General features: G+C 54.2%; 3 protein-coding genes across 12 annotated transcripts in view; 2 read left to right on the forward strand and 1 right to left on the reverse strand.

Annotated features, from left to right (window-relative positions):
• The window catches only part of MYRF (myelin regulatory factor), a 35228-nt gene extending 28067 nt beyond the window's left edge, over positions 1 to 7161 (forward strand). For 5 of the 9 annotated variants that reach the window (XM_024987464.2, XM_024987465.2, XM_024987468.2 and 2 more), the window contains 6 exons: positions 141 to 392; positions 1716 to 1818; positions 2049 to 2123; positions 2483 to 2588; positions 4080 to 4154; positions 4337 to 7161. In XM_024987464.2, coding sequence (XP_024843232.1) covers positions 141 to 392; positions 1716 to 1818; positions 2049 to 2123; positions 2483 to 2588; positions 4080 to 4154; positions 4337 to 4417 — 692 coding nt within the window. In that variant the 3' untranslated portion in view covers positions 4418 to 7161. The remainder of the gene's footprint in view (positions 1 to 140; positions 393 to 1715; positions 1819 to 2048; positions 2124 to 2482; positions 2589 to 4079; positions 4155 to 4336) is intronic. The other 4 variants (XM_024987466.2, XM_024987467.2, XM_024987471.2 and 1 more) reach the window with 2 other exon arrangements.
• A 515-nt stretch (positions 7162 to 7676) lies between these two features.
• Positions 7677 to 11402, reverse strand: TMEM258 (transmembrane protein 258). The gene is made up of 4 exons (NM_001195063.1): positions 11314 to 11402; positions 9433 to 9542; positions 8290 to 8426; positions 7677 to 7792 (listed from the first exon to the last, which is right to left on the reverse strand). The coding sequence occupies exons 1-3, from the start codon at positions 11314 to 11316 to the stop codon at positions 8300 to 8302; spliced, it is 240 nt and encodes a 79-aa protein (NP_001181992.1). The 5' UTR covers positions 11317 to 11402; the 3' UTR covers positions 7677 to 7792; positions 8290 to 8299.
• On the forward strand, positions 10181 to 16477 carry FEN1 (flap structure-specific endonuclease 1). 2 transcript variants are annotated; one of them, XM_059883034.1, is made up of 2 exons: positions 10181 to 11033; positions 14598 to 16477. In XM_059883034.1, the coding sequence occupies exon 2, from the start codon at positions 14617 to 14619 to the stop codon at positions 15757 to 15759; it is 1143 nt and encodes a 380-aa protein (XP_059739017.1). In that variant the 5' UTR covers positions 10181 to 11033; positions 14598 to 14616; the 3' UTR covers positions 15760 to 16477.
• The last annotated feature ends 230 nt before the right edge of the window (positions 16478 to 16707 follow it).

Below are 16707 nucleotides of genomic sequence, written 5' to 3' on the forward strand. Positions count from 1 at the left end.
GGAGCCCAAATAAGGTTCTGGAAAAATATTGAGACCAAGAGACAGAGGGGAGTGACCTGGAGTCCCGTGGGGCCCTCGAGACAGCTGGATAGGAGGCTGCCCACGCCCTCCTCTCAGCCTGGGCCTGTCTTTCTCCACAGGCCCCAGCCAGATGGCCCTGCTGCCGGTCACCAACATCAGAGCCAAGTCCTGGGGCCTGTCAGCCAATGGCATTGGCTACTTCAAGCATCCAAAGAGCTCGAACCCCGTGGCCAGCCCTGTGGTCCCCTTTCCTGGGGGCCAGGGCAAAGCCAAGAATGGCCCCAGCCTTGGTCTCCATGGCCGGGGCCGCCGAGCGGTTCCCGAGCCTGGCCTGAGCCCTGCTCAGCCCACTCAGGCCTGGGGCCAGCCAGGTACCTGCCCTACCCTCTGCCCAGTTCAGCCCAGCCTTGCCGGGCTCACTGGCCAGGACCCGTTTCAGCCCATCACCAGACTCCCTGTGTGCAGAGTTGGTCCACATTCACTGCACGTGACTGAGTCCCAGGAATCCGGCCAGGCTGATTCTGTAGCCTTGTATCAATGGCCTTGGTTAATCCTCAGAACACTCCCGTGAGAACAGAATCATCCCCATTGTTCACACGAGGAGATGGAAACTTGGGTGAAGTGACTTCCTAGGATCATACAGCCTGTTAGTGGCAGAGATGGAATTTGATCCCATGTCTGCCTGGCTCCTTCTGTGTCACCCTGCCAGGGCAAGGAGGGTGCTGTGGTCCCCCCAGTTTTCCAAACCTCAAACTTTTGATTTTAACAAAGCTAGAGAACCCTTTACTGTATTCATTTTCAAACTGGGTGTCTCCGAACTTCCCCCACCCTCCACCCCAGGCTGCCTAGGAGGTTGAAGGGGAGGCTGAGAACCTTGCTGGTTTCAACAAGGCACCTCTGGCTCTAGGTACAGGGCCTCTTCATCAACTTTCATTTGATGGGTTTTGTGGCTTAAAGAAAAAAAAAAAAAAAGCTTCAAAACTGCTTTGCTGAGATTGAAGTTCAAAGTGATGGGGAAACCCCACGAGGTAGATGCTCACCAGGCACCATTTCCTGGGTCCCTGCTCTGTGGCTGGCTCTGTACAGGGCACCCAGGGGTGATGGAGACGGATGAGCCCTGCCCCCGAGGGCTCACAGACACGAACAGCAGTGTGGCAAGGCTCCCCTCACCTGTCCTGAGGGGACACAGAGGCGGCTTGGCGACTGGGGAGGGCACGGAATCTGGACTGAGGTGGGGATTCATCAGGGGAGGTGTCCCTGAAGGAGGTGACATGGAAGTTGAGTCCCTGAAGGACAGCGGGGCCCTGATTTGTGTGTGGGAATACTCCTACCATGGCTGATTTCAAGCTGCCAACTTGACATCCCTGAGCCCCGAGTTGGGGAGAAATGTGTGCAGTCAGGAGCAGAGTCCTAAAGAGTGGGCTCCTGGACGCTCCTGGCAGGGGGTGTGGAAGACCCGTCCCTGCTCCTGGGTGTTCTGGGTCTGTCAAGGAGGCAGACCTCGGGCTCATGGAAACTGGAGAGTCCTGGGGCTGCTGGGGAAGGTGGTGGTGTGACCTCAGTCTAAGTGGGAGCTGGAAAGAATAATCTGAAAGTTATTCATGCTAAAGTGTGAATGACTGATCCAAGCCAAGCAAGATTTGACTCCTCCTCATTTGTGTCCTGACTTGTCACTCTCCTTCCTGCCCCAACAGCCTCTCTCCTTGCAGACCCAGTGCCATCCCTGACCTCCATCCAGGTGTTGGAGAATTCGATGCCCATTACTTCCCAGTACTGCACTTCAGAGGATGCCTGCAGGTGGGTTTGGCTGCCTCCCTATACGCCCCCAGGACAGGTTCCCTTGGGTGACATGAGGCCAGGGGAGAGGATCTTGCTGCCCTCAGAGAGGAAGTTCCCTCACAAGGCGGGGCAGCCCCTTCCAGGCCCTCGAAGGGCTCCCCTCTAGTCTGGAGGATGAGGAATTGATGGGCGTTAGGGGCGGGGTGGCAGGGTGCCCTTGGGCTGAGGAGCCAGCTTGGCCCTTTCAGGCCTGGAAACGTCACCTACCACATCCCCGTCAGCAGCAGCACCCCCCTGCACCTCCGCCTGACCCTGCAGATGAAGTGAGTGCCGGCCTGGGGGATGGGGGCGTGGTGGTCCCAGCGACCTGGGGGAGGTCGGGGGGAGCTGAGGGGGCTGCTGGCTCTCCTGCCCGCTCTGTGCTTCACTGGCTTTGTGACCCAGCAGTCTCCAGGCCTCAGTTCCTCATCTGTGAAATGGGCTGTGAAGAGCGTGTGGGACGGGGGATGGGAAGGGGCTTGTAGCCATCAAGGGCCTTGACAGATGTGCCTCGTTGACTGGCCAAGAGGATTCAGTGGCCAGTTTCTGTGGGGAGAGGGAGGCCGAGTGGAGGGCTGGCTGGGAGGGGCCTGGGGTGGAGGAGCTCAGAACCCCAGTTCCCCACTGACTGGGCCTTCCCCAGCTCCTCGTCCCCCGTGTCCGTGGTGCTGTGCAGCCTGATGTCAAAGGAGGAGCCGTGTGAAGAGGGGGGCTTTCTACAGAGCCTTCACGCCCACCAGGACACCCAGGTAAGGGGCGACTGGGAACTCGTGGGCCAGCCAGGCCGGAGCTTCCTCTCCCCGGCACAACTGAGCCCCCAAGTAGGTGAGGAGCGGGAGCCAGGGTTAGAGCAAAGGCATCTTCACAAGGGACCCTTTGGGACCTGGGCCTGTGCCCCAGGGAGGGGTTGTGTACGCACCCCTCCATGGCGAGTGTCTCCCGGCCCTGCCCTGCCCAAGGCCTAGCCTGAGGTGAGCACAATGGAGGAGACAGAGGGCGTCCTGGGAGCCCGGCAGGGAGAGCTGACCTTGTTGGGTTGCAGGGTCAGGGTGCCTGCCTGCAGGTCATGCTTGATTAAGACGAGACCTGAAGGACGATGTGGGATCAGCCAGGGGAAGGAAAGGGGACAGCGTCCCAGGAGTCGGGGAACAGCATGTACAGCGGCGGGGCCACCAGGGAGGGCATGGTGCGCCGGGAGAGTTGGAAGCACGGCGAGGGTCGTGCCTCAGAGGAGCTGGGAAGGAGGCTGGACCTCAGGCTCGGGCAGGGGCGGTGACTCAGTCCCATCTGTTGACTTTGGAAGGTTTGGGCTGGGTGGAGGGGGCTGCCTCATGGTCTGGGAACCAGGCGGCTGGGACCCAGTCACTGTCCGGCTCCTCTATGGCCACATGATGCTCAGCACAAGTTAAGGCAGTTTCTCCTCGCCGACTTGTGTGTTTATTCAATCAATATTTCTTGGGGCCTCCCCTGTCCCCGGCCCTGGGCTGGGCCCAGCTGAGGGGAGCCAGAGATGGGGTAGAAACAGACCTCGCCTTCCAAGAACGCAGTCCCTCGCCAACAAGAAAAGAGGTGCAGAAGTAGCTGGCATAGAGGATGGAGTGCTGAGAGCCCTAAGGAGGCTCAGGCCCCAGGGCCTGGCAGACAGGGGAGAGCAGAGAGGGGTGAGCCCCAGCTCGGCCACATGTCGCCATGGGAGTTTAGGCAGATAACTCAGCAGTGTCCTCACCTGTAAGCAGCACCTCCTCAGCGGCGTGTAGCCAGGACGAGCTTAGTGAGACACTCTCATGGGCCCGGAGCACCGTGGTGAGAGGGGAGGCAGTGAGACAGGAGGCCGTGGGCCCTCAGTGCTGGGTAGAGCATGCAGATGGTGGCCCCTACTGCTCCCCAAAGCAGAACATGTGCACTCCAGCCTCTCCTGATTTCTGCTTCTCACCTCTTGTGGCTCAGTTGGTAAAGAATCTGCCTGCAATGTGAAAGACCTGGGTTTGATCCCTGGGTTGGGAAGATCCCCTGGAGAAGGGAAAGGCTTCCCATTCCAATATTCTGGCCTGGAGGAGTCCTTGGACTGTATAGTCCGTGGGGTCACAGAGTCGGACATGACTGAGTGACTTGCACTTTCCTTTGTAAAACCTGCTACAGAGCCCGGGGCTGTGATGGCCATGGCGAGGGATGCAGGTTGGGACCGGGTGGGGGTGGGGGGCTGTGCCACTGTCCTGACCCCTCTTCCCCTCCCTCCCCAGGGCACCTCCCACCAGTGGCCAGTAACCATCCTGTCCTTCCGCAGATTCACCTACCACTTCCGGGTGGCATTGCTGGTGAGCAGGGCTCCCCGCCTCCCGGAGACATTCACTGTGGGGCTTGAGGGAGAAGTGGGCGGGGGGCATTGAAAAGCACACGGTGGGACCTGGGGCAGAGTCAGGCAATGACGTCAGCAGGGGGCCTGCCTCCTGCCTGACTCTGGAGCCACTTCACTGGTTCCTCCTGCCCTTCCACCCAGGGTCAGGCCAACTGCAGCGCGGAGGCCCCGGTCCAGCCGGCCACGGACTACTACTTCCACTTCTACCGCCTGTGTGACTGAGCTGCCCTCTGGAGGCAGTGCCACACCAGGGCCCGGGGGTTCCCGGGCACCCCTGCCACACTGGATGCAATGGTGTTACACTGGAGCCCGCCGCTGGCACTTCTTTGGAGACTGAGCCGGCCTGGCCCTCCCCGCGCCTGGTGAAACTGGAAGTCCTCACACTGGAGCTGCTGTTCCCGCTAGCGGCACCCCCACACCACGGACGGAGCTGGAGAGAGACCTGCCGAGCCAATTCACGTCTATGCAGACATGGCCGATGCAGGCCTGGCGATGTCAGTGCCCAGAGGTGGGGGAAGCTGTGACTCTGTCCAGAGCCCACCCTCCCTGCCTCCCCTTCTGCCACTGGGAGCCGTCCCTTTTTGGGGAGAGAACCTGTCCGCCTTTGGTACTGCCGGGGACTTGGCACGAGCCCTCAGAAACCTGGCCGAGTCAAGAGTTGGTGGAGGGCGGACAGCCCTCTCTCAAAGCTGCTCCCTGGGGAGGGTTAGGGAGCAGACGTTTTAGGGTTTGACTGTTACTGGACTCGGACTTCTAAGCTTTAAGCGTGGCCCAGGAGGTCTCTTCTCCCTGGAAGAGCTTGGCTCCAAGAGCTCCCAGGGCAGCTGAAGCCAGCCCTGGATGGGCTGGCAATTGACCATGTGCCTTCTATACACTCAGTGCCTGGCTGAACCAGGGGCGGGGCCAGTGGGCCAGGTAAGCCTTGGATCCTAGAACCTAGAGTATCCCAAAGGGAAGCTCCCTGTGCAGCCACACAGCCTGGGCTCCAAGGAGCTTCCACTGGTCTCTGAGCAGAGGAGCAGGAATCCCTGCAAGGCAGCAGGCTGGTCTTGGCTGGTGGATGAGTGGATGCAAGTAGCTTTTGCTGTTATTAATGAAGTAATTACTAAAATGCACTTAAACCAGGGCAGGAGTAGAAGAATGGAGATGGAGAGTCCCGAGTGGGCCAGAGCTCTGGGGGACTCTTGAAAGGCAGGGCCCTGGCTCTGATCCGTCCCTGGGAGCCTCGAGACACCCTCCCCACTCTGACCAACAGGACGGGCCTCTGCCCCCGCCCCTGTCTGCTGGTGGCCTCACCTTCCCAGGTCAAGGGCCCCATGCTGGGCTCAGCCAGCCAGGCTGGGGGCCCTGTGCTCAGCAGTAGGCGCCAGTTCTGCCCATCCTCTCTGGAGCAGTGGGTTTGGGTTACTGAAGCCTTTTCTCAAGTGCCAACGTTAACCTTTCTTAGTGGATATCTAGAGCCTTCTGAGGCCACAGCCAGGCTCATGGAAGGAGTGGAAATCACTGCACAGTGTCTGCCGAGGGTTCAGAAATGTGGACAGAACTGCCGTCCTCGCCTGGTGATGTTCTGCTGCCTCTTTGGGAGCCAGGCCTTGCCCCTCCTGCCTCTCATTCTCAGCTTTGAGTGGGAGCCTTTCAGTGGAGACCTGAATCCTAAAGAAGCCTAGGAACCATGGACCCCATTCTGCTACGGATACCAAGCACTTGTCCACACTGGCAAGATGGGGGGTAGCCAGGATACCTCACCTCCCAGCCCCTCCTTAGTGGGATTCCACGCCCTTCGTCTGACATAGGAATTAGACAGTTCTCCACACCACTGCTTCCCTGGTAGCTCAGTTGGTAAAGAATCTGCCTGCAATGCAGGAGACCCCCTGTTCGATTCCTGGGTCAGGAAGGTCCGCTGGAAAAGGGATAGCTACCCACTCCAGTATTCTTGGGCTTCCCTGGTGGCTCAGCTAGTAAAGAATCCACCTGCAATGTGGGAGACCTGGGTTCAATCCCTGGGTTTGGAAGATCCCCTGGAGGAAGGGAATGGCTACCTACCCACTCCAGGATTCTGGCCTGGAGAATTCCTTGGACTGTATAGTCCATGGGATCAGAGTCGGACATGACTGAGCAACTTTCAGTTCACCACACCACACAGGTGGCTGAGCCTCACTTAGCACTACTGTTCTTCCCCCACTGCGGGAACCCTCCATAAATGCCATAAACCTGCCGAGCCTTGCCCCTTGTGACAGGATTCTAGGGCTTCCTGAGTGGGGCTGCAGGTTTCTTGGACCACAGTCCCTTAACTGGAGTTAAAGTACTTAAACTGGAAAGTGACCCTCCACTGCCCCCTGGAGCCACCTGGACACAGCATTGCCCTAATCTGGTTAGCAGCTGGCTGTTTCCATGCCTGGGGAGGGGATCCTTTGTGTGGAGGCTGGGGCCAAGTGGGGCTCCAAGCTGCTCAAGGGTGGGGGGTGGGGTGGGCGGGGGGTCAACCTTGGACCAAAGTTGCCTTAAGCCCAGGGAGGCAAAAGGGTTTCAGGAAAGGCCAGTGGGCCACCTGCTGGAGGCTGACAGCTGCCCAGCAGGTGCTGCTGACTGGGTGTCTTGGCTGTATCCCCTACCCGTGGTCCAGCAACCCACCCCTCCCTTCCCCTCTCCCGTTTGGCATTTACTCCGGTAGCCATTGGGCTAATCTCCCCAAGCTTCAAGCTGTATATAGGGCCTCTGAATGCACAAGCACCCCCGTCCACGTTACAGCCTCCAAGAAAGCTTGCATGTGCATAGCGCACCCCCTCCCTCCCACATAACTGCCCCCCACCATCCTTCCCCTGAGCTCTGACTCGTATTTATCGTACCAACTCTGACTCGAGCGGGCAGAGGGAAGCGGCCCCAGGCTGCTTGCTTCCTGTCCCCTGTTCTTTTCTGAAATAAATATACGTATATAAATAAATGTATAAATACTGCTTTGTATCTGAGCTTGCTTCCTGTCTTCTTGAAATTGTTCCGGGGCAGGATGGGGTAGGGGGAAGATGGGGTCATTTGTGGGGCTGGGACCATGTGAAGCCCCTGAGCCTGATAGATGCTCTGTACCCCATTATCCCTCGTAGCTTCAGGCCTGGGAATAGGATGCGGTAGCCCCTCCCCCTAGTCACACCCCACGGATCTACTGCTGCCCGGCCTGGGATAGAAGGAGCCACCTTAGGGACAAGCTGAGCCTTTCAAGGGTCCCTGGCTACACTGAGGAAGGGACTGGCCCTGGGACAGACTTAACTGGTGTGGGTTCCTAAGGAAGTTTACTCTAGAAGCCGCAGAAGAGGGCAGGCTCAGTCCCTTCCTGTCCACAGGAAGCCCTCAATTCTAAGGATAAGACAGTCCCCACATTCCCCTTCTAGGCAGAGCGCAGGGCTTCCCAGCCACAGGAACTATCTGGGAGGCAGCAGAGACACAGGAAGGGGAGGGACTGGGGAACCCTGGGTCCCAGCACCAGACAGGATATCACATCTGCCTTTATTGTAGCAACAGGTGGGACACTTCCAGCCACAGTAAAAAAAGAAAAAAAAATTAATTTACAAAAGCAGGGATTCAGTGAAGCTGCCCGGTTGGAACCTGAAAGAGAAGGGTATCAGAATGAGAGCAGGGACCCATCTTTCCATCAGCTTCCCTCACACAGCCCCTCCACTAAGTGACTAAACATCAGCCAAAATTTATCTTCAATGACTGAGAACGCCGAAACCGACTAAAATGGAACTCCTGGCAGCAAGTCCCGCATCCTGGCCCCCCGCCTGGCCACTTGCTGATGGCTCCCCAGCCACTGTGCGTGATGTGTAAGAACAGAGATGGAACCACATGAAGCCTGTGCCCACAGCCCAAGGCAGAATATTCCAGCGCCAGACCCAGGTCAGACAATGTGGAGACCTCAGATCTGACACAGGTCCCACTTGGCTCAGATTCCCATCAGGGGACAGGGAAAGAAGCCCACGTGTCTGGTGTCCCTGTCCTTTCTGCTCAGTCTGTCTCCATTAGCCAAGGGGTCACGCAGCCCGAGGACCCCGATGTGGGGGTGCCGAGGTTTCTCCAGCATCCCACCTTGTCACCGCTCTTACCCTTGGGAGCTCATATGTAGATGCCGACCCAGAGCAGCAGGAAGAGGACTCCAAAGCCCATGAAGAGGGAGGCCACCAGGGAGATGAGGAGCTCTTTGTAGATATCCCGGGTGTATTTGGTGGACGTGACCTCATAACTGGCAGGGTGATTAAGGAGAAGCAAAGGGGTGGACTATGCAGGGCAGGGAACCCAACCAAGGCATCTCTGGGAGAAAGGCATGGGCTGAGAGCTTTCCAGGAGGCTGGTCTGGCTCTGTGCAGCTGGGCAGAGGGGTCCAAGAGATGACCTAGACCCTGGCGCTCCTACTGTTGGGGCCCGTGTCAGGCAACCAGGAGAGACTCCACCTTGAAGCCTGTCATCCATCTTAAAGACAGGATATGAACCCTGCCCAGGAAGAGAGGAAACCACTGCTAGTGTGAACCAGGTCTGGAGACTTCCCTTCCCGCAGACGGCAAACGGAGATTACAGTAAGGTCAGGCGACCCCTGTTAGATTAACCATGGAGACATCCCCCCTTGATGTATAATCACTGTCCCCCCCACCACCACCAACCTTAATTGTCTGTTCTCCTAGCACCTACTTATTGTAAAACTCAATCATGTACAACAAAGGGATTGCTAACATGTAACCAGTCAAGTAGTAGGGGGTATAAAGCTGGGCCTCTCAGAAACATCAGGGTCCTTGCTGGGAACCGATTCCGCTTGGACCCGCTGGAGTAATAAGCTGTGTTCCACTGTCGAGTGTCCTCCAAGGTGTGCTTTGTAACTCCGATTCCACAACACACTTCCACCACCCAAAGTCACACAGCTAACAATCAGCAAAGCAGGGACTAGCCCTCTGATCTCGACACCTGAATATATCGCTCCTTTTAACACTTTCCAACTTCAGGTTCCTGTGCCCAGTCTCCAGTCCAGCCAGGCCCTCTGCTTACTATGAAACCTGAAGAGCAAACTGAGCTCACCAGAACTTGGAAAATAAGGCCACAGCCTGACTTGGGATGTCAATGGCCCCTAGCCCTTCAATTCCTGACTGTCCTGCTTCATGCCAGAACAAAAGTGGCTGGGTGCATGTACCCAGTGTAGTTCCTCCCTCCAGTTCCCCCATCACTAACTCTGGCCCACTGGCTGCTCAATCAAAGGATACACGAAGAACCAGGCGGTGAAGAACATGCCAATGGCCAGCAGCACGACGGTCAGGTGGGGAAAGACAGCCGGGTTCACGGGGCTGGTGTATCTGCTCATGGCCTCAAGTTCCTAGGGGAAGGCGTGAGATCAGAGCCACTGAAGAATCCCAAGACTTCAACCTGGGAGGATACGGGGTGATCGGAGCCTCATGCTGCTGTGACTGCAAGAAGCTTATTTCAGCCTGGGAGACAGGGACATCCTTCCTGGTTCCTTTGACAGAACCACTGTTAAATGATACCTTTTGGGAATGACAACGATTATGTTGACATCTTAAACTAAGGTGGTACTTTGTCTTTCCAGTAGGAGATGAGAAGGGCAGCTAAGAGTCAGAAGCTGAGACACACAAGGGGACTGATTGGCTACAGATCAATAGTCCGTAACATTTTTTGGTTTTGGCTGCACCGTGCAGTTTGTGGGATTTTAGTTTCCTGACCAGGGAATCGAACCTGCGTTCCCTGCATTGAAAGCACAGAGTCTTAACCACTTGACTGCGGGGGAAGTCTGGTCCTCACCATTGTCTGAGGCCACTGATCATCATGGGAATAAAAAAAAAAAAAACATGATGAAAGGTCTGGACTCTTTGCCTGGGACAAATGACACACAAGAAAAAGTTTGTGGGAGGTGTGAGTCCCTTCACTGTTCACCTGAAACTATCATAACATTTTTCTTTAATTGGTTATACCCCAATACAAAATAAAGTGCTTTTTTTTTTTTTTTTAAAGAAAAAGTTTGCTTATGATTTTAGGAGCTTTATGGACCCATGTCTGTAGACAACAAGCTCAGAATCCGCACTGAAAGGCAGACTCTGAACTGGTACCCAGGCCTCAACTTCTAATTCTCTATTCTTCCCACTACACAATTAAGGAATCTTGGGATCTGCAAACAAAAGACATAAGTCAAAATTCTAACTCTACTAAATACCATGAATCTCAGTGATTATAATATCTCTCTCACAAGGTTGATGTATGATTTAAGACAAACGTCATAGCATCTAACTCACTGCCTGGCATAGAGTAGTTGCTCAATAGGTGTTTGTTTCCTTCCCAAGGTTAGAGGGAAGATCATGAGCTAATGCTTGTGAAAGAGGGCTGTAAAAGTAAAGTTCCGTACAAATGTTAATTTCCATTGTCACCCACCAGCCAATGTTTAAATCTAGAACATAACAACTCTAGACAAGTAAACTGAGCCCATTGTTCTAAGAGACACTGGAATTCAAATCAGTAAACATTTATGCACCCCCCATAAACGATAAAGACAATCGCTGCCATTGACTGAGCCTCCAATTGCAGGCCCCGTGTTTGGCACTGGGAATACAAAGATGAATAGACATCATCCCAGGGCTCTAGGCACGTCAGATGGTGGTCACTAGGAGGCGTGGCAGATAACAAAGAGTCCATGACACGTGGCAAGAGGGCTGTACACAGGTTGTGGGGGGCTCCCAGGACAGAGGGGGCAAGTGCCCGAGACAGTTGGAAGTGCTTCACCAAGAAGGTGACTTTTGCCCAGGGCTGGGTAGTATGAGTACGAGTTTCGCAGCTGGGAGAAACTTGTCAGATAAAGGTAACAGTTTGACCACAGGTAACAGAGCTAAATGCTGGAAGGTATTAAAAAATGCACCCACACTCCTCATCCTTATAAATCGCGAGATCAGAAGCCCAGTGCGATCAAAACCTTACCTAAGGAGTCGGCCCCTTCCCCGCCCCTCAGTCCAAATCGAAGGATCCAGGGTCCTCCCGCCCTCTAGACCTCGGGCACCTGACGCCTCTGTGAGAGAAACAGACACAGGACGGACCCCGGGGGTCCCCAGAGCCCTGTCCTGAACTTCCCTCAACCTTCTCACCATTTTGCCGGGCACAGGATAATCCGCCACTCCGCTACCGGAAGAACACGTCGGCAGGAGCAGGCGCGCTGTTCAACCGGAAGGGGAAATGCAGTCACGCGGATGGCATTGTGGGGCTTGTAGTCCCGTGGTTTCGGGTATGGTGGGATCTGGGGCCTTCAGGAGCCCGGGGTGGAGTAGGGGCAAGCAGTGGAGAAGGGTAGGGTCAGGTCGCAGAGCAGGTCCGTCCGCCCTGGCGGGACTGATTGCCGTGAGAGAAGCTGGCCGAGGGGGCTGGGGCCTGTACTACACTTCCCAGGAGGCTTCGCGCCGCGGCAGGTCACGTGACGGGAGCGCGGGCTTTGGAAGGCGGTGAAGCGAAAGGGTACCAGAGACCGGTGCTGAAGCTTCGGGGTAGAGGCGGGAGTCGGGCTGAGTTTTGTTCTGGGCCACCCGGGAGCATCCCAGAGGCCAGGTGAGACCCTTGGGAAGCGTCTCCGAGAGCGTCGGGCCCGTTTTGCGCCGGCTTTTGGGGAAGGCGGGCGGCTGCCGTGCGCTGGGCGGAGCGAGCGCGGGATTCAGACGGGCCCGCCACTTTGCAGCTGTGAGTCCCAGGCCAGTCCCTTAATCTCTGAGCCTCTTTCTTCATTTGTAGAAAGAGGATAACTCCCACCTCATGAGGTCGCTGTACATTGTGACTGAACTCCTGAAGGAGATACGTTTTTGACCTGCACTTGTTCATATCCCTTTCCTCCCTGCCAGTCGTATCCCAGCCTTTGTCTTAGGTTCCCTCGTTCTAGCAAAGCTTGAGGCACGAACCAAAGGATCGAGTGGGTTCTGCTGGGGGAACGTTTATAAACACCTAATGTTTGTCAGAGGTTTTCGTTTGATATCTCAGTTAACCCTGGCAGTAATTCTGCAAGGCAAGCGTGGTTATCATCATACTTGGTAGATGAGAAAACCAATCCTAAATGGCTTAGTAATGTCACACGCTTGGAGAAGGCAGTGGCACCCCACTCCAGTATTCTTGCCTGAAAAATCCCATGGACGGAGGAGCCTGGTAGGCTGCAGTCCATGAGGTCGCTAAGAGTCGGACACGACTGAGCAACTTCACTTTGACTTTTCACTTTAATGCATTGGAGAAGGAAGTGGCAACCCACTCCAACATTCTTGCCTGGAGAATCCCAGGGACGGGGGAGCCTGGTGGGCTGCCGTCTATGGGGTCGCACAGAGTCGGACACGACTGAAGCGACTTAGCAGCAGCAGCAGCAATGTCACACGCTAAGTGACTTAGTGATCACTGTTACCCAGGTGGTAAATAATGGTGCCTAGATTCAAGGCCACTGCCATTCACAGAGGAACTAAGATGAGATAGACCTTGAAGAAAAGGGCTGCAGAATGGTGGGAGGAGGGTACAGCTGAGCAGAGTGAGACAAGGCAGTCTTATCCCAGCCTTTGTCTTAGGTTCCCAGACTGTAAAGGTAAGTTAGTGTGTTGGACACACCACCAGTGGGTACATGATGACTTTAAGAGGCACCCCCCAAAACCTTTTTTAAAAAATATTTATTGGCGGCTGTGGCGCATGTGGGATTTTAGTTCCCCAACCAGGAATCAAACCTGTGCCCTCTGCATTGGGAGCACAAAGTTTTAACGATTGGACTTCCAGGGAAGTTCCCTCGAATCCTTTTGAATGTTTATGCGTTTAACAGGTAGTAAAATATAACTGATAAAGCACAGGTATTATTGCTTAAGATGAATTCTCTTTTCCAATTTAGTTTTTAGAAAATGGTGTCCATATAAAGAAAATTTTAAGTGAATGAAAGTATAGGTTTTCATGGGAAGTTGCACAGAATTGTGAGGGTGGTTTAAGCCTAACTAAGTTTGGAAGATACTGTCCTAGGAGATATTTTGTTAAGGAGTCAGAACCACAGAACTGTGGTACTGGGCTAAGTGACTGTAACGTCTCTGGATCAGGACTCAGGGTGAAGAAGGAGCTGTGGAGTTCACATTTCAGACTTAGTGGTGGAGAGAAAATACAAAGGGAAAGACTTAAAACATCATGACAGAAGTAGAAACTCTTTGAAGTGCTGAACAGATGCTGAAGAGAGATTAGAGAAGTGTTGTGAAAACCACATTACCCTCACACAGATGTTATTCCTGCCAGTTCTTCAAAGCTGCTATGTTGCCCAGAGAAACAGAACAAATAGGATCTAGAATATGGATATATGGGAAGACTGACTTTAAGGAATTGGTTCAGGTGATTGTAGGTGTTGGAAAGTTGAAAATTGTAGGTCATGTCCACAGGCTGGAGGCTCAGGTAGGAGTTGATGACTGGTCTTGAGGCAGGATTTCTTTGTGAAACTCATTTTTGTGCTTACAGCCTTTTGGCTGATTTGATGAGGCCCTCCCACACTGTGGACTTCCCTGCTGGCTCAGGTGATAAAGAATCTGCCTGCAGTGCGGGAGCCCCAGGCTTGATCCCTTGGTCAGGAAGATCCCCTCTTGCCTGGAGAATTCCGTGGACATAGGAGTCTGGTGTTGCAAAGAGTTGGACATGACAGCGTGACTAACATTTTCACTTTGCCTCAATGTGGAATGAAGTCTCCTTTTCTTAAAGTCAACTGATATAGATGTTAACCACATCCACAAAATACCTGCACAGCAACACCTGCATTAATGTTTGATTAAATAATTGGATATTGTGGCCTTGACAAATTGACATAGAACTAACCCTCAGAGCTGCTGAGAGGAGGTGAGCTGGAGGAGTGAGTTGGGAATAAAGATCCAAAGGAGGAACAGATGTGTTGTTCATGAATTGGCAAGAAGAGAGATACTCCTAAGTTTGTTTACCACTTTAGACATTTGGTTGCCTTTTTATCTGCCTTGTCTCACCTTTGTGTAACCAGGATTTGCATGTCGTTTAGGAGGCAGTTCTGCCATCATGGTCCCTGGACTCCTCAAGCTGGCCCTGGCCTCCTCCTCTGGCCTTGCTGTAGCCCTTTTTGCATGCTAGCCCTGTTTCTGCCTTAGCCACAAAACTTTTAAGTTCCTCAAGGACTTGAACGTCTTATCTTATCCTCTCAGCATGTGGTTTAGTTCTTGATACTCAGGAATCCTTAGTATTAACTGAGTGGACTACTGTTAATTGAGTAGACTTTCTTGCTGTACATTTCTTGATGACTTGGTGTCCTTTTGTTGTGCTAAATTTGTTTAGCCGAAGGCATGACGTTGATGACATAGCGCCCCTGGTAACCCTCCTGCATCCTTTAAGTACCTCCTTGTCATACCCACCTTTTCTTTTTTAGTTGTCCCTCCTGTATTGCTATGGGAATTCAAGGACTGGCCAAACTGATCGCTGATGTGGCCCCCAGTGCCATCCGGGAGAATGACATCAAGAGCTACTTTGGCCGCAAGGTGGCCATTGATGCTTCCATGAGCATTTATCAGTTCCTGATAGCTGTTCGCCAAGGCGGGGACGTGCTGCAGAATGAGGAGGGGGAGACCACCAGCCACCTGATGGGCATGTTCTACCGCACCATCCGCATGATGGAGAATGGCATCAAGCCCGTGTACGTCTTTGATGGCAAGCCACCGCAGCTCAAGTCCGGGGAGCTGGCCAAACGCAGCGAGCGGCGGGCCGAGGCTGAGAAGCAGCTGCAGGAGGCTCAGGCCGCCGGGGCTGAGGCGGAGGTGGAAAAGTTTACGAAGCGGCTGGTGAAGGTCACCAAGCAACACAATGACGAGTGCAAGCATCTCCTGAGCCTCATGGGCATCCCGTACCTCGACGCACCCAGTGAGGCGGAGGCTAGCTGTGCGGCCCTGGTGAAGGCTGGCAAAGTCTACGCCGCGGCCACAGAGGACATGGATTGCCTGACGTTCGGCAGCCCGGTGCTCATGCGGCACCTGACTGCCAGTGAGGCCAAGAAGCTGCCCATCCAGGAGTTCCACCTGAGCCGGATCCTGCAGGAGCTGGGCCTCAACCAGGAGCAGTTTGTGGATCTGTGCATCCTGCTGGGCAGTGACTACTGTGAGAGCATCCGGGGCATCGGGCCCAAGCGGGCCGTGGACCTCATCCAGAAGCACAAGAGCATCGAGGAGATTGTGCGGCGGCTGGACCCCAACAAGTACCCCGTGCCGGAAAACTGGCTCCACAAGGAGGCTCAGCAGCTCTTCCTGGAGCCTGAGGTGCTGGACCCAGAGTCTGTGGAGCTGAAGTGGAGCGAGCCCAATGAAGAAGAGCTCATCAAGTTCATGTGTGGGGAGAAGCAGTTCTCCGAGGAGCGAATCCGCAGTGGGGTCAGGCGGCTGAGCAAGAGCCGCCAGGGCAGCACCCAGGGCCGCCTGGATGATTTCTTTAAGGTGACCGGCTCCCTCTCTTCCGCCAAGCGCAAGGAGCCAGAGCCCAAGGGAGCCGCTAAGAAGAAGGCAAAGACTGGGGCAGCAGGGAAGTTCAAAAGAGGAAAATAAACGGGTTTCCCTTCACGCTACCTCTGTGACCCCAGGATGTTTGCCACTACCTGCTAGAGCTGGCGCTGGAGAAACCTTCATGGGGGTGGGGAGGGGCTTTCATTGCTTCCCTGGCACCACCCTGCTCAATAGTGCTTTTCCCATTGTTACTTGATCTCATGGCAGGAACGCCACAGAGGTACGTCATTGTCTTCTTTTTTAGCTCAGGAAAGTATGTCAGGCTCAAGCCGCCTCTCAGGCAATTTAATGGACACTGAATCCATTGTTACATGAAAGCAACAAGTTTTGAAGAAGAGAGGGAGATAAATGGTAGAGATGAAAGAGTGGGGATGATTTCCTGCCTGGCCAACCTGGTGGCTAGTGGGAGGTGACCGTGGAACCAGACTGCTGCTCTCTCTGGCTCAGCCTTGACCCGCCCCAAAGAGTAGCCATCAGGCAGATGCATTGTCTTAAACAGATGGGAAGAGCTGCTGAGAAGTAAGATAGGCAGAGAGCCAGAGTCCCTGGAGTTGGCAACAAGGGTTTGATTACCAGCTTTGTATCCTGGGGTGGGTAGAAACTTGAACTTGCTATGAAATTTCATAGGCATAAGGTGGTGGAGTGGTTCTCACGGCCTTCCTGAAGCATTTGAGTTGAAACTTTGGGATAAGATGCTGTTTTCGTGTGCTGTTTTTTTAAGGTATGAGAAGAAAAGATTCAATAAAATTATAAAAAGTAACCAGAATGTCCTGTTCTTTGAGAACATTCGAAGACACCCCAAGTGCCCCAGGCTTCAGGCAATATAAAATGTTCTTTTCACTCCAAGGTAACATGTTAGAATTACACATTATTAACAGCTGATTTGAGAGTGGCCAGAAGATGGCACCAGGCTCCACAGGATGGCCAAGGCAGCATTGGAGGTCCTTTAGCCATGAAGCCTGGTTTACCTTGCTGGGAAAGGAGTTTTAA

This window comes from Bos taurus, chromosome 29, assembly GCF_002263795.3.
Source record: "Bos taurus isolate L1 Dominette 01449 registration number 42190680 breed Hereford chromosome 29, ARS-UCD2.0, whole genome shotgun sequence".
NCBI classification, from domain to species: domain Eukaryota; kingdom Metazoa; phylum Chordata; class Mammalia; order Artiodactyla; family Bovidae; genus Bos; species Bos taurus.

Excerpts from the sequence above, each read along its gene's own strand:
- TMEM258 (NM_001195063.1), bottom strand. Across the intron at positions 8,427-9,432 it reads TTCACCGCCTGGTTCTTCGT|TTATGAGGTCACGTCCACCA; the intron begins GTATCCTTTGAT and ends TCACCCTGCCAG.
- FEN1 (XM_059883034.1), top strand. The coding sequence starts at position 14,617 with ATGGGAATTCAAGGACTGGCCAAACTGATCGCTGATGTGGCCCCCAGT.